Below are 17,579 nucleotides of genomic sequence, written 5' to 3'. Positions count from 1 at the left end.
ACTAAATTAATAGACTTCATTGGAGCTCTCTGGACTCCTCCACCCTCGGGGCATACTTGATAAGACAGGTTTGCCCCAATGTCAGACTCATTTTGACAATATAGTAGAACCCACAAATGATAGTAAGGGCTTCCCTTCAATTCTTAGGCTGTTTGGTATCCTGTAAGCCCCACTGATCCAAACTTGATCCCCTCCACAGAAGTGCGGAAGAAGTTCTAGCACCTGGACTCCCCTTTGTGGCCCTGGGACTACAGGACTTCACTCCCTACTGTGGCCTGAGGGACAGAGGACTGTAGGGCAGAAACATGGGTTGGGGGGCTCACACCTGGATCTCTCATGGACACCTTTCTCATCCCCTGGAACATGATACTGCTCTATGCCAATATCATTAATTCCTCAATTAAATCACAAGATGTGTGGACAAATGCCCATACCATCCTCATTCTTCCAATATGGCCCCGACAGAGCTGGTTCCCTTCCCTCTTGCAATATGCACAATCCCTTCCATCATGGCCAGACTTCCTCCTGTCTCAGAATAATGGCTATATACTACATCCAAATCCGCAGACCCTTTTACCTCCAAGCCTGGCACTTCTGTGGTTCATGACAAAGTAACCTGTTCAGAAGGAATAAAATATATCTTGTGGATCGATAGCTGTTTAATTGGAAATACTTCTCCAGAAGTGGGAGGGATTCTCTCTCTAGTGTTAGTACAAACAACTCCTCCCTAGTGAAATGTCTTTCCCAGTTGTATTGGACTAGATCATTGAACTCAGCTCACTTAAAGGTCTGTTCATTTCACTGCTATTACAGCCTTTCATAAACAATTAGACAGATCTTCTGTCTTCACGAGCCCACTCAAATGGTTTCTGGAGGGCATCCAAAATGTCTACCCTCCAGTCTGATAACTCATCCCTGCATGGGGTCTAAATTGACCCTCAGAATTCTCACTTGACCACTCTTTAAACCCTCACCTGCTCACTACTACACATGTCAATGAAGGTTGCCTTCCTGGTAGCTGTAACATCAGCCAGATGAGTTAGTGGGGTTGGTGCTCTCATGTCTGAACCCCCATACACTATTTTTACTAATGACAAAATCACAATGTGATCCACCCAGCCTTCTTAACAAAAGTGGCCACTGCCTTTCATATTTATCAACCCATAAATTTTCCAGCATTCTATCCTGAACCACACAAGGGCCACCATGAAGCCACCTTACACACTTTGGACATCTAATGAGCTGTCGTTTTCTACACAGAATGAAACCATTCCGCAAATCACAACAGCTATTCATTCTCAAAGGGTGCAGTGATCTCCATGCAACGTCTCTCTGATTGGACCGCCACATGCATACACGTGCTACACAATATGGGACAAAATACTCCCTGATAATATAAAGATTTACTCCACCCAAGTAATGGTGGCCTCAGTGACTTTTTTATGCAATGTCTCTTTAGTAGTCCTCTGCAGAGCTGGCACCTGGACCTTAAAGCACTTTTCTGCAAAACATGATGCAATCCTCTGGTTCCATTCTGGACACAGCAGTCTGCCAAGCTGTGTTCTCCTCAGTTTTCCATACATGACTCTGAATCCCAACTTCCTCCTGTGACACTACTTGGTAGTCACTGGACTGAAGCCCCCATAGGGATGACACCGCTCTAAGAAGTTACCTTGTGCAGTAACAATGGTTCTTTGAGATGTGTCCCTTTGGGTGCGCCATGACTCACCCTTCTCCGATCTACGTCGGAGTCCAGATTCTTGATTCTGAGCAGAGAAGGAACAGAGGAGGTTCAGGCCACGCGCATGTTACATTAGGCACTAATACCTCAAGACCGCTACCATGCATGTGCGGCCCAGCAGACCAGTGCTGGAAAAATCTCTCCTCTTCAGTGCTGGGACACACTAACATCTAGAGGGGAGCACCAAAGGGGGACATCTTAAAGAACCATCGTTACTGCACAAGGTGAGTAATTTCTTTTGATTCCATGGGGCAATATGGCTGTTTTGGGTGGGGTTTTTTTGTTTTCCATTTTTGATCGTGCATGGTTTCCCTTTCACATCTGAAACAACTTCTTCTGATGTAACATAGTTGGAAACCAAGGGGAAGGAGCTCTGTCAACATAGAAACTGGGTAGTGGTATAAATCCAGCTTCCTCAGGACCTGACCAGTGCCGAACTAGAGAATTTACCGAACCGTGGGAGGTCAATATTGTCTAGCAACATTACCACGCTTCCACTGCTTACTGGGCTCTTAGAAGACATAAATTAGAGTTAAATAACAGTGTAGAACACTGAGAGCCAGGACTGGTGGCTGTAAATGAACTTTGTGCCACAAGAAACTTGGCCACACCGATAAGTGGGGCCAGCTAACTGATACCATGCTAGACCACAGATATTGCTGGACGAGAATACCGGACTAGAGAGGTTCAACCTGTATTCACATATCTAGTTATCATTGTCATAATTTAAGTTGCTTTAGTTAAAAAATTGAGATGATTGAGATTTGTTTTCTGAGAGTGCAGATCAAAAGGATACTTCTAATATTATTTCTGTCTTTACTTCTTAGGATGACAGTGATGTCTATATTCTGACTAAAGTGTCGGATATCTTGCACTCAATATTCAGCAGCTACCAGGAAAAGGTGTTGCTATGGTTTGAACAGCTACTACCACTTATTGTCAATTTAATTGTAAGTATCTTGGATGATTTCCATTTAGTTGATTTGTTATGGCACTTGGATAAGATCTCATGCTGTTGGCATATTATTTTTAGGGCACCTGAGACCTTTTAGTATACAAAACATAGGCATGATCTTCCCCAAGAAGTTTATAGTCTAGACAAATATAATCAAACAAATGGTCACCTGGTACTTTATCACACAGGAGTGCCTTTATTTCTTTTTTATTAACTCATCTGTCATAGATTATTGCTGATATGCTTCACAGAAGTATTTTGGAGAGGTATTTGAAATTCAAAAGAGGAAGTGCATCAGTGATAGGGGACTTTCATGGAACAAGGCCTAAAAAAGAGGGAAAGTTAGTGGGAATAGTTAGGCATAAGATGACGGGATATGAACTTATGTATTCAGCATATAGTCTTCTGATATCCTTTATTAGTATAATTGCTCTAAAAAGCCAACGTTATTTTTTTATTTTGTCTTTGTGGTGTTGCAGTCAGTGTAATTAGAGGAACAAATTCTTCTTTAAATATTAAATGCATGTCAATTCATATGGCACTTGCAATAGAACTTAAATTCCACAATTAAAAATGAAATGTTGAGCAATACTCCATCTTTTTGTATGCATCATGGCAGTTGATTGACACGTATAGTCTTAGATGACTTAGAAAATGTTAATTTTTTTGATGTAGTGTCCACATAGGCCATGGCCAGACAGACAATGGGGGTTATGCATTTTTGATGACATCATAGAGCACTGCAGCCCGTCCTCATTCAAATATGCTGAATACTTCCTGAGGCCAATGCTACAATCAATATGTGACAACAGTCCAGAGGTTAGGCAAGCAGCTGCTTACGGTGTTGGAGTTATGGCACAGTTTGGTGGGGAGAGCTATCGTCCTTTTTGCACAGGTATGTATATTCATGCATATAATAATTGGTTGAGATAACAAAAATAATATGGTATAGACAAAATGTCAATTGACTCTGAATAGTACAATAAGTTTAGAATGTGCTAGAAGACATTTTGCATATCTACTCCACTTAGAAATGGTCACTGTGTAATTTACATAATTTTTAATTAAATTCTCCATCCTATAGCCCTTGAGGAAAAGTAGTAATGATAAACTGCCTATAATGACATCATTTCAAGTATTAGGAAATTGTTATAGGTGCAGAAAGGTATAATGTCAATCTTGGAAACAAAAAAGCTCATCAGACAGAATCAGGAGTAAATTGGGTGCAGCCTTGGCCTTAGTTAGGTTCCTTAATTTTGGAACTTTCTGCCAGTGGTTCCTTTTTGGTACCTTTAATGAATAATGGATTGATTTTCAGCAAGTACATCATGGACTTTAACAATTGCTTTTATCCTTCTTTGTATTTGGAAATTGATCTTTTTTGGTAGCCAGTCACATCACCTGCAGGCATTTGGTTTTCCCTTTAGTTTGAGCTGACCCTAGTATATTTGAGTGATTGGCTTACCGTATTTTCCGGCGTATAAGGCAACTGGGCGTATAAGGCGACCCCCTAATTTTCCAGTTAAAACATAGGTTTTGGCCTGTACTTGCCGTATAAGACTACCCCCCCTTCCGAGGCAACACCATTTAGCAACACCAGCCTGCTGGATGTGCCCTAATACAGTACTGTAGCTTCGGATACATACAGAACGTCCCTGTGCTGATACTGTATGTACCGCGCTGAGCCAATCCCGGCAAGCGGTGTATTCTATTAATGCATACAAAGCCTGCTCGGATTGGCAAAGGTTGTAATAGCCTGCCTCTCTGACTCAGCCAATCCGAGCAGGCTTTGTATGCATTAATAGATGACACCGCTTGCCGTGATTGGCTCAGCACGGTACATACAGTATCAGCACAGGGACGTTCTGTATGTAGCCAAAGCTACAGTGTGTTTATACCCGGTGTATAAGACGACCCCTGATTTTTGGGGGATGTTTTTTAGTATAAAAAGTCATCTTATATGCCGGAAAATACGGTATTTCACTTGATTTTATTGTATGGTGCACTAACATTAATTGTTCCGTATTTAAAGAAGTATTAAATATTAATTTTAAAATTAATATTTATGCTGCAATGGAAAATCATGCTATAACAAGGATTAATGGAAATAGTTTGCAGAAGAATCTTTAGATTACAAAAGATTTAATATTTCTATAGATATTGCTAAATTCTTTAGAAACTCCTATTTTCAGCCCTTCTTTGCAATGAATATTTTTCTGGTCCAGGCATTGTGCTCGTTGTGGCCTTAGAGTTGCATTTAGAGACTTTTGTCAGACTCCACAAAAGGTTATGCAGCTGCAGCTCCTGGTTTTGATTTGGACATTTTGGGCCCAAGAGTAGACCAAAGGTTAGAATCTAGGAGATCCTGGTAAATGACAAGGTTGTTGTGTTAATGTAGAGGAAGAAGACTCAAGCACTGGAAAGGAAGTAGGAGGGAACAAGGAAAACAGATTGCAGGGAACAAATCTGGAGACAATGATTGACATCTGAAAATGATTGAGGAATGGTGGGGCTTGGGAATCAAGACCCAAAGCGAGCTAGGATATAATTATATAATTTTAAAATGCATATACCTTTTTAAAATGTAGCTAGCTCTGTGGGACAGATAACTCACTGAGTTTTGGTTCTAAAATCAGCACATATTCATAAATAATGTAGTTCTGTCTAGGAGTCTGTGACGCTGGATGAAAAAAGTTACACTATATAAAAGATCTGAAACTCGGCATTGCACTTCACATTAGGATGTGAAATTAACATTCCATTGAACATGCCTAAAGAAGAAACCAGAAATGCTGGGTATAGCTTGATTTGAGGTGGGCTTTGTGAAGAGAGGATTTCAAAGTGAGATCCTTCTAGGTTTAGTGAATATATGTGAACAATGTGGCTTCATCCACTCTTTTAATAAGTTCTATTAATGGTGGAAATATGGGTCTGCCCAAATATAACTATTTGATGTTTATCATAATGAACATTAAACAGTCTTCTAAACATCCTCTACCCTGTCTAAAAATGCATTCGCTCCTCTATGGCAGGGGTGTCCAAACTTTTTTCAAAGAGGGCCAGATTTGAAGAAGTGAACATGCGTGAGGGCCGACCATTTTGCCTGACATTCTTTGAACCATTAAAATTAAATGCAAATTAACTATTTTATGCAAAGTTTATTGCAAACGGCATACTTTTCATTTCGTCACATGGATGACAAATCTAAACAGGTGTTAAATCACTCTGCCTTTCATATCTGAAGGCCAGATGAAAAAAAAATCCAGGAAGCTGAAATATATGTCAGGAACATTGTAAAGTACATTACATATTATCAACTTTTAAGTTCAAAAAATATGAACAGGAACATAACACCAACTATACATGTTGTGTCCAAATATATTTATAACTGATTTAGACCAACTGACATTAACTGAGATTTTACAATGTATTCATCTCAATTGAAAAAAAAACTTGCCTACACTAATGTGAAGGTTGAAACTGAGATCTGGACTGCAGCACATAGGCTAGGTCTGGTTCAAAGGCAGTGGTTTTGATGCGCAAAATGTCACGCAGGTGAGAGTCACTGTCTTGTCCTCACGCGGTTCTTGTTAAAGTTCATAGCAGAGAATGTCTTCTCACACATATATGTTGAGCCAAACAAGCTCAGCATTTTCTTAGCCAATGTTCGAATCTCTTGAAACCGGCTCTTATCCAGTTGGCGGTAAAAGTTCACAAGAGAGAGCTGTTGGTGACGACTGCGTAACTCGCTATCACAATGCAGCCCAATGAGCTCGAGCTGCAGCTGATCTGGAGCATCACCGGGGTCAACAGAGAATGGAGAGGAGAAAAGGCTGATCTCCTTTTCAATAGCTGCAAAATCCTGAAAGCTCAGTTGAAACTCCCCAGCCAGAGATGCAATGTCTGCTGCATACCTGCTCGTTTGCGCACTGATATTGTCCTGTGGAAAACTGTTCATTATTTCCTGCAACGTTGAAAAATGTATGGTATTGGGCTGTGTTTGTGACAACTGCCTTATGAAAAGTTGCAGCTTTGTCCCAAAGGCTTTGAGGTGTGAATAAAGCTGGTTCTTCTTCGAGTGGCCCCATGGGTGCTCCACTCTAGGTGTCGGGTCCGTCCCGGCGCCACTGATCGGAAGATTTCAGAGCCATGCCGGGCCGCGCATGCTCCCTGCGCTGCTGGTCGTTCGCGCCCTTTCCAACAATCGCGGCTCGGCCCCCCCGCCAGTTCCTCTCAACCGTCCTCGGTTGCTGACGGAAACGGCGATCTCTCTGCGGTCGCTTGCCTTTTTCTCCTTTAAAAAAAAAAAAAAAATCACTAGTCTGTAAATAGTTTGACCTTTACTGTAGTTAGTTAGCTATTAGTCTTTGTTTAGTTAGTTAAAAAGGAAACAGAAGATCTTTAGTCAGTTGCGCGCTGAAGCGCTTTCCTGGTCAGTTTCACCGCCATGTCCGGATCACCCGGCTTTAAGCGGTGCGGACAATGTAAGGAGGCAATGCCTGCTTCTGATGGGCATACTCTCTGTTTTCGTTGCTTGGGGGAGTCTCATGTCCCAAGCAAGTGTGCCCACTGCTCTAAACTAACTCCGAGGGCAAGAAGAGACAGAGATCTCCGCCTCAAACTCCTGCTCTGTGACAAGGCTCTTCAGCCATCAAACCCTCTGCAGCAGGAGTCCTCACAAACCCCAAAAAGAAGGGCATTATCTCCTGCAGCAGCCGGAGCAAAAAAGAAAAAAGCCTCCCCTGCCCGATCCCTGCCAGCGGTCCCTCTCCCTCCGGTGAATCAGGGAGACCGGGGATCGGACAACAGCCGCTCCGCGGCTAAGTCAATTTCGCAGCCGCGATCTTCAAAACAGGGCAAGCATCGCACTGCGTCTGCCCCACCGCCAGTCTCCCCTCTCCATAGGGAGCACGAGCGGGATCCGACCCCTTCGGGGAGTAAGCGGCCCCGGCTAACAGCGCCGCCGGATAAATCATCGTCCCCGGAACGGCGGGACATGCAGGGGTCAGCAACGGAGTCGGCTGCCCAAGCGGTCACCGAAGCGGTGCCGCTTACCGTCCCGCGAGACCAGGCGCCTTCGGCACCAGACAGACGGCACCGGGAGAGCCCGGCACCGCAAAGCGAGGACCCGGTTCCGTCAAGGCAGCCGGCACCGGAAACTCTCAGCGGTCCCGCAACACACCCGGTGCCGCAGGAGTCATCTGCATCGGCACCGAGAAAGTCCTCGCAATCGGCTAGGATGCAAACAGCCTCCCCCTCCTCTCATGAATCAGGCTCCCCATCTGTTAAGGAGGTTTATCGCAGCACAGCACGACAGTCTTCAAGTGCTAAAGGGCATTCATCAGCCCATACAAGGGCATCTGGGAAGTCGATCCCTAGGGATCATTCATTGTCTCCCTCTCCTGTGCCTTCAACATACCCTTCCCCACCTCAGTATTCGGGATCGGGGAGAGAACCTTACTATCCAAGACATAGGTCTTCGCGTTCCCCGCAACGAAGATCTTCCCATTATGACAGACACACATCTCGCTCTCTGAGTTACTCTCCTCCAAGGTCTCACCATACTAGACATGGTAGCAGATATGCATCCAGAAGACCATCCCCGATTTTGTTTACCGTTACCACAGGGGTTATTACACGGGGAGGCAGGACAGATCACCGTCCCACTCGTATTCGTGTTGTTGCCGTCAGTCATCTTACAGACGCCATTCACAACCGGCCTCTGAGCATCGACGGTCGCAGTCACCCAGACCACCTCCTAGTGCCCCCTCAATTTCGGTCCTGTCGGAGCCTGAAGAGGGCCAGATATCAGACACAGATGACCGGCCGCCGCAAGCTTCCCCGCAGGATGCTCAATCTTCTTTCCCCGATGACGCGGTTTTTGCTATGGACTCCTCACCACCAGATGACACCAGAGAATTTCAGGACCTCTTTAAGAGGGTAGCACAATCACAGGAGGTTCAGTTAGCGGACGTGAACGTGAAGCAATATAAGTTACTGAAGAATTTGCACCCTAGACAGCAATCTAAGGTGGCTCTACCGCTGGACGAGGCGATCCTGGAACCAGCCACAGAAATTTGGAAGACGCCGGCTTCCACTACTCCACCATGCAAGCGAGCAGAAAAGAGATACTTCATATCTTCGAAGGGTGCTGAGTTCCTTTTTACTCACCCTCAGCCAAACTCGTTGGTTGTGGATGCAGCTCTTCAAAGAGCTAAGAACCCGCAAGTAAGAAACTCGGCAGCAGACAAGGACGCAAAGAGATTGGACATATTCGGGAGGAAAGTGTACTCCTCTTCAACTCTTCTCCTCCGGATTGCAAATTACTCAGCGTTGCTCTCCAATCATAGTTTTGACAACATTGCAAAATTATCGGAAATTGCTCAGAGAATTTCCGAAACGGACAAAGTACTTCTCCGAGCTATACTGCAGGAGGGCTATGCATGTGCCAGAGCAGGTTTGCAAATCGCCATGGATGTGGCAGACACAGCGGCTCGATCAATCGCAACAGCAGTTTCCATGAGAAGAGCTTCATGGCTTGCGACCGCTGCCATACCGAAAGAATTACAGTCTAAGGTCGAGGATCTTCCGTTCGACAGAATCAAGCTGTTTGCGGAGAAGACGGACGAGGTGCTCCACACGGGTAAAGATTCCCGGGCTACCTTACGTACCCTCGGGATGTATGTTCCACCTTTCCGTCGTAAACGCTATTTCCCATTCCAAAGACGTTACGATTACCAGTTCCGCAGACAACAAAACCGTCCATACGATCAGAACCGGTCCAAGCAAAGGACACAGCGCAGACGCCCTCAGCCACCTAGGGTGAATAACGCAGGAGCACCCAAGCAGCAAGTTTGACTTCCAGGTCGAGGGCACGCCGGTCATTCCGGTAACAGTCAGAGACACCACTCCCATTTTCAAGCATCGGTTGCGACCCTACTACCATCAGTGGGTGGCCATATCATCGGACAGATGGGTGTTGGAAGTGATAAAATTCGGACTCACCATCCCATTTACATCCCTCCCTCCTCCTACCCCTCCCACCCCGTCCCTTTTCAGGGACCCTTCTCACGAGGCCCTCCTAAAACAGGAGGCCTATCGCCTGCTGGAAATCGGAGCGATAGAAAGGGTCCCAGACTGTTTCAGGGGAAAAGGATTTTATTCAAGGTACTTCCTGACTCAAAAGAAAACAGGGGGTTGGAGACCCATACTCGATCTAAGGGAGTTAAACCGTTATCTGCGAAAGCAGCGGTTCAAGATGGTGACTCTGACTACAATAATCCCTTCTCTCGACACCGACGACTGGTTCGTAGCCCTCGACCTCCAAGACGCCTACTTTCATGTGGCCATACATCCGGCGCACAGACGTTTCCTGTGATTTGTTATAAACAACGAGCACTTTCAATACTGTGTCCTCCCGTTCGGGCTGGCTTCAGCTCCAAGAGTTTTTTCAAAGACCCTTGCCGTTGTCGCCGCCCATCTTCGTCGTCTCGGAGTCATCATATTCCCTTATCTGGACGACTGTCTCATAAAGGGAAGGACGGCACAAGAGACAACTCGAATGCTTTCAAAAGTCATAGAGACTTTCAACTCACTCGGGTTGATAATAAACGAACAAAAGTCCACGCTAATTCCAACACAAAACATAAAGTTCATAGGAGCGGTTCTCGACTCCTGCACGGCGAGAGCATACCTGCCCACGGACAGATTCCAGGCAATAAAAGACCTGGTCAATCTTCTCCAAAAAACCACAACAATCTCAGCACATACTTGCCTGCGATTGCTCGGCCACATGGCGGCGGCCACCTTTGTAGTCCCGCATGCACGTCTCCGTTTAAGGAATTTACAGCACTGGCTGTCAACGGTGTATGTCCCCATGAGACACGACATACGCAAGTTGGTTACTCCTCCATCCCACGTGCACAGGTCCCTCCGATGGTGGACGAGCCCATTAAACATCCTCACGGGAGTACCGTTTCACCAACCTCAGCCATCGGTTCAATTAACATCAGACGCTTCACTCATCGGATGGGGTGCTCACATGAACGGGGAACGCATCCAGGGACAATGGTCTCACACCGAGAGGCGCCTTCATATCAACCAGCTAGAGTTGAGGGCGATCTTTCTGGCATGCAAACACTTCCTCCCCAGTCTGAGAGGCAAAACAGTCAGGGTGTTGACAGACAACGTAGCGGCGATGTACTATATAAACAGGCAGGGAGGGGCAAGATCACGTTCCCTATGCGCAGAAGCGGTACGATACTGGAACTGGTGCATACAGAACAACATAATCATAACAGCATCATACTTACCTGGCATAGCCAATGTCCTTGCCGATTCCCTCAGCAGATGCTTTCCCACGGACCACAAGTGGGAGCTGAGGCTGGACGTACTTCAGGGGATCTTCTGCAGATGGGGAACGCCCCTGGTAGACCTTTTTGCGACGTCTGTCAACAAAAAGTGCCGCCTCTTCTGCTCCAGGGCGGGGATCGGCAAAGGATCCCTCGGCGATGCGCTCCTGACCAATTGGAAAAAGTCGCTACTGTATGCTTTTCCACCAACAGTCCTCATTCCCAGAGTAATAGAGAAAATCAGGACGGAGAGGGCGACAGTAATTTTAATAGCACCAGCTTGGCCGAGGCAAGCATGGTACCCGTTCCTACACAAGATGTCACTTCGACAGCCATGGCCTCTGCCCTTGTATCGAGACCTCCTCTCTCAAGATCGGGGGTCTCTCCTTCACCCCAAACTAGAAACATTGCACTTGACAGCGTGGCTCCTAACTGGCTTACGCTAGATGAAAACCTCTGTTCAAGCCAGGTCAGGTCCATATTGATACATAGCAGGAGGACATCCACGCGAAATACTTACCTGGCAAAATGGCGCAGATACTCTCTCTGGTGTCTCCAGAGTAACGTTCAACCATTGACTGCTCCTCCACAACACATCCTCGAGTACATCCTTCATCTGCGAAATGCTAAGCTTTCTCTGGCATCCCTCAGAGTTCACCTGGCAGCCATCAGTGCCTTCCATCACCCGATACAGGGTTATTCGGTGTTCTCTCACCCGATGTTAAAACGATTTCTAAAAGGTCTAACCAATATGAGCCCACCTCGAAGGCCGCCTCCTCCGTCGTGGAACCTCGACCTGGTACTCGATACAATTATGTATCCCCCATTCGAGCCTCTGGCATCTGTATCTTTACAGATGTTAACCATGAAGACCGTCTTCTTGCTCGCTATTACTTCAGCTCGTAGAGTTAGTGAGTTAGGGGCGATAATGGCAAACCCTCCCTTTACTTCTTTCTCGAAGGACTTGGTAACGTTACGTTTACACCCAGCGTTCATACCCAAAGTAGCTTCATCATTTCATATCAATGAACCGATCGTCCTTCCTTCCTTTTACCCTAAGCCACACTCCTCAACGAGGGAAGCCCTGCTACATACGCTGGACGTTAGGCGGGCTCTTTCATTTTACATAGACAGAACCCGTCAGTGGAGACGAACAGATAGACTTCTAATATCGACAACGAACCGATCTAAGGGTACTGCACTTTCCACTCAGCGCATTGCCAAGCTTATCACCTTGTGCATTACCACATGCCACTCCATTCGGGATAAACCCTTGTCTTCGCAGCCGCGAGCACACTCGACTAGAGCAGTGGCGACATCTACGGCCTTTGCCAGAGGAGTTCCTTTAGCCGATATTTGCAGGGCAGCCACTTGGGCTTCCAGCTCTACATTTATGAGGCATTATGCTATAGTTCAGAAATGGGGGGCGGACCATTCAGTAGCTTCCGCAGTCCTTTCAACAGTAAAACCTAAGTAACCCGGAGCGCTCTTAGTTCCGACTACTGCTTTATAGTCACCTAGAGAGGAGCACCCACGGGGCCACTCGAAGAAGAAGGGGAAGTTACTCACCTTGTGTAGTAACGATGGTTCTTCGAGATGTGCCCCGTGGGTGCTCCACGTCCCGCCCTCCTCCCCGCTCCGGGTTGTTTCTGTCTTTCTCTTCCAGAGACCGAGCGGTGAGAGGAACTGGCGGGGGGGCCGAGCCGCGATCGTTGGAAAGGGCGCGAACGACCAGCGCAGGGAGCATGCGCGGCCTGGCCCGGTATGGCTCTGAAATCTTCCGATCAGTGGCGCCGGGACGGACCCGACACCTAGAGTGGAGCACCCACGGGGCACATCTCGAAGAACCATCGTTACTACACAAGGTGAGTAACTTCCCCTTCACCACTGCACCTTTCCACTGAAGACTCGTGTTCAGTACATTCAGATGCTTTGTTATGTCAACTAGAAACCCCAAATCAGCCAGCCAAATAGGATCAGATAGTTCTCGCATTGGTTGTCCCTTTGTTTCCAAGAATTCTCCAATTTCCTTTCTTAGAGAGTAGAAATGCTGCAGTGCAGACCCCCGACTGAGCCATCTTACATCGTTGTGATATAAAACATCTTCGTATTCAGTCTGGATGTCCAGTAGAAACTGTTTAAACTGGCGGTGGCACAGGGCTTTAGAGCGAATAAAATTAATAGTCTTCAGCACCGGTTTCATAACATGATCATATTTGAGATGTTTAGCACAGAGAACTTGTTGATGAATGATACAATGGAGTTTAATAGCTTTGCCTCCTTCTTCGATCACCTTGTTACAGATTAGGGTTGGTAATCCACTTCGTTCACCAACCATGGCAGGTGCCCCATCAGTAATAATCCCAGTAACTTTGTTCCAAGGCAGTTTCATGTCATCTATGGCGGAACTAACAGAAACAAATAAATCTTTTCCTCTTGTTTGGTCCGTAAGGCTCTGGAGGTCAAGTAGCTCTTCAGTCACATTCATTTCATCGTCCACCCCTCTCATAAAAATCAGCAACTGAGCTGTGTCAGATAGGTCCGTGCTTTCATCACAGGCTATTGAAAAGAAGTCAAAATCCACTCCTTTGGATGTCAACTGTCTCTTAATATCTGATGAAATCTCTTCAATTCTCCGTGCTACAGTGTTACGAGCCAGGCAAATGTTGGCAAACTCTTGCTTCTTCTCGGGACAGATATTCTCAACCATTTTCATAACGCATTCTTTGATAAAGTCACCCTCAGCAAAAGATTTGCAATTTTTAGCAATTAACGTTGCCACCTCATAGCTCGCCCTTGTGGCATTTTCATTTGACTCACGGGCTTTTATGAAAAATTGCTGTTGTGACATTAAAACAGCTTCAAGTTGCTTCAACTTTTCACTGCGGTCGTGCCCTGTTAGCTTGTCGTATGTGCTATGTCTCAACTGGTAGTGTCTCTTGACATTAAATTCCTTATAAACAGCCACAGTCTCTTGGCATATCAGACAAACACAGTGATTCTGTATTTCAGTGAAGAAATATTCCACTTTCCACCTGTCCTGGAAGCGGCGGCCCTCACTGTCAACTTTCCTTCTCTTATTTACAGTCGCCATTTTTTTAAATTGACCAGAAGAGGAAGGGATCATGTGAGCGCAGTGCCAGAGGTTTAATACACTGCCCAAGTAATACACTGCACTAATACGCTGCCCAACAAGAATTCTCTTGCCTTTGTGGCTGTTTGTGGTGAAGTGTCTAATGATGAGCTCGGGCGTGTTCGCAGCTCCACGTGCCTGAGCCCGCCAGGAAGCTGACAGTGCGCAGGGCCAATCACAGATACTGAGCTATTTCCTGATCTCAGCAGCTGCGGAGTCCGTCCCTGCACTCTCAGCCCCAAGGCAGAGGGCCCGCAGGGTCGGAGGCGGGCGGAGAGCGCAGGGCACGCTGGCCTCACGGGGGCAGGGCGAACCCGCAGCCAAGCAGGGGAGCGGGGCTGCGGACGTGCCCTACATGGCAGGCTTTAGGACCGCAGCGGCCACCATGGACGGCGGCGGTGTGGCCGGAAGCGGCGCGCTGCGCGCACCAGTTCAGAGGAGCGCCGGGGAGCCAGGAGAGGGGGAGGAAGCGGGGGCTGTCCCTGCACTCTCAGCCCCAAAGCGGAGGGCCCGCGGGGTCGGAGAGCGCAGGGCACGCTGGCCTCACGGTGGCCCGGGGGCAGGGCGAACCCGCAGCCGAGCGGGGCTGCGGATGTGCCCCACAGGGCAGGGACTAGGACCGCGGCGGCAGCGCGGCCCGGAGCGGCGCGCTGTGCGCGCCAGTTGAAAGGAGCACCGGGGAGCTGGGAGAAGCGGGGGCCGTATTAAATCCGACCGCGGGCCGCAATTGGCCCGCGGGCCGGACTTTGGACATGCCTGCTCTATGGGATAATTGCGTGTAAGGATTGATGCAATTTTTATTGGTGATAATTAAAATAAAGGCTACAATCTGGCTCTGGGGAAAGATTAGTAGGAAAAGTTAATGTCCTGTCTAAAGGACACGCAAAGCTGACATTTTGTTTCTATTAGGTATGGGCTTTAGTAGCAAGAGAGCCTGATCTACAAGCTCTGTATCGGAAGGCTGGTATGAAGCAGCGACTCGCTTTTAGAATCTGGCAAGAACAGGGCTGATATTGCAGAAATAAACATTCCTAAGAAGTGTTAAGTGGAGTAGTCAGCAAACCCATCCCAATATTAAGTGGTACCAGAACATTCTGGTATCAAGGATGGTACAAAAAATTCCCCAAGGATAACAAGCACCCTGACATGTACTGAAAGATAAGGTCAGAATCACACTGTCACTTGTTTGTCAGGGAATAAAGTAGACACGAGAAGTCATTATTCCGCTCTACGCACTCTGTGCTGGTTAGGCCTCAGTTGGAGTATTGTGTCCAGTTCTGGGCACGGCACTTCAAGAAAGATGTGGAGAAATTGGAGAGGGTCCAGAGAAGAGCAACAAGAATGATTAAAGATCTAGAGAACATGACCTATGAAGGAAGGATGAAAGAATTGGGTTTGTTTAGTTTAGAAAAGAGAAGATTGAGGGGGGACATGGTAGCAGTTTTCAGGTATCTAAAAGGGTGTCATAAGGAGGAGGGAGAAAACTTGTTCATCTTGGCTTCTGAGGATAGGACTAGAAGCAATGGGCTTAAACTGCAGCAAGGGAGGTTTAGATTGGACATTAGGAAAAAGTTCCTAATTGTCAGGGTAGTCAAACCACTGGGGTAAATTGCCCAGGGAGGTTGTGGAATCTCCATCTTTGGAGATATTTAAGAGTAGGTTAGATAAATGTCTATCGGGGATGGTCTAGACAGTATTTGGTCCTGCCATGAGGGCAGGGGACTGGTCCCCTTCAGTCCTAGTATTCTATGATTCTATGATAAGCTCATGTTTATCAGTTACCTATTTGAACACCTACACCCCAGTGTTAAGATATCTTTTTGAGATGAGGCGACCACATCTGTACACGGTATTCAAAATGGGGGGAGGGGTACTTGTATTAAATCCATGGTACACGCATATCTTGAATACTGCATATAGATGTGGTTGCCTCATCTCAAAAAATATAATAGCATTAGAAAAAATTCAGAAAAGGGCAACAAAAATTATTAGGGCTTTGGAATGTCTGCCATATGAAGAAAGAGTAAAAACATTGTGAATTTTCCACTTAGAAAAGAGGAGGACAAGAGGTGATATGTTAGAGGTATATAAAATCATGACTGGTTTGGAGAAAGTGTACAAGGAAAAGCTATTTACTTGTTCTTCTGTTACGGGAACTTGGAGTCACCAAATGAAATTAATAGGTAGCAGGTCTAAAAGAAATAAAATGAAGTACCTACTCATACAATGCACAGTCAATGTGTAGAACTTCTTGCCAAAGGATGTTGTGAAGACCTTTAGGAGGGTTCAAAAGAAAGCTAAACCATTCATTGACCTATCCTCCATGAATTTATAATTAGCCAGGATGGGTAGGAATAGTGTCCCTAGCCACTGTTTGTCAAAAGCTGGGGATGGGTGATGGGGGAGGGGGATCCTTGTTCTATTCATTCCCTCTGGGGCACCTGGCATTGGCCGCTATTGGAAGACAGGATACTAAGCAGACGAACCTTTTGGTCTGACCAAGTATGGCCAGTATTATGTTCTCTTACATCTCTACTACAAAGATGCATCTCAGAGGGAGTATCTTTGGCAAAAAAGCAATGGAAAAGCCCCACAAATGAATGAGCTGCATCCATATTTACAGTATACATGTCTTAGTATCCTAGAGTCTCCCAAGTACTAATACTACTGCTCTTCAACAATAAACCTGTCTGGGTGCCTTCATACTATAATGGCTATTGTGGTCACTGTGCAGGTCAGTCTAGGTCTGCTGTGCCAACAGTCTGCGTAGAGCTCGGACCACGCATGGAGAGAACATACACATGCAGCCAAACATCTAACTGCATGCATTAGGGATATTGATAAGGAATGAGACATAAGGAATTAAAAAAGTGTCATCTCTCCTTAAATGTGTGACCCAGATATGAACATGTAACTTGGTCAGTACCTTCAGATATTTTAAGGCATTATCTATAGAGTGTTATTTAGATTTGTTGTTACTTGTATACAACTGATTAAGGTGCAATATTTCTGGAACAGAAGAACTGAAACAAAGTGGGCTCAAATCTTTAATCTGTAATAATGTAACATGAATCACTAACTGGCTAGTTCCTTTAATATTAAGTGTTGTCCGCTTGGTTTCTAAGAATTTAAATATTTTAATGGATTATGTATCCATTGCCCATGGATTTAACTAGCTGCTTTGTTATAATAAAGACTGATTGCAGAAGCAAGTATAGTCACTTCAGGGATTTGTAGAAGTTAGATATTCTAATTTAATTACTTACAATGCTAGTTTTCCCTAAAACCATAAATATAAATTACACTAAGATATAAATATTCTTCTCAGAACTAAAATTTTAATTTTGGGGATTTCAGATTTTCTACTATCACATTTTCAGATAGCCACAGTGCTCTGAA

General features: G+C 45.9%; 1 protein-coding gene across 2 annotated transcripts in view; it reads left to right on the top strand.

Moving 5' to 3' along the window:
• IPO5 (importin 5) overlaps positions 1-17,579 on the top strand; it is a 127,367-nt gene that overhangs the window by 88,646 nt on the left and 21,142 nt on the right. For both annotated transcript variants that reach the window (XM_075918783.1, XM_006119706.4), the window contains exons 22-23: positions 2,569-2,691; positions 3,372-3,591. In XM_075918783.1, coding sequence (XP_075774898.1) covers positions 2,569-2,691; positions 3,372-3,591 — 343 coding nt within the window. The remainder of the gene's footprint in view (positions 1-2,568; positions 2,692-3,371; positions 3,592-17,579) is intronic.

Source organism: Pelodiscus sinensis, chromosome 1 (genome assembly GCF_049634645.1).
Source record: "Pelodiscus sinensis isolate JC-2024 chromosome 1, ASM4963464v1, whole genome shotgun sequence".
Lineage (NCBI taxonomy): Eukaryota > Metazoa > Chordata > Testudines > Trionychidae > Pelodiscus > Pelodiscus sinensis.
This window is presented reverse-complemented; position numbering and strand designations above follow the sequence as displayed.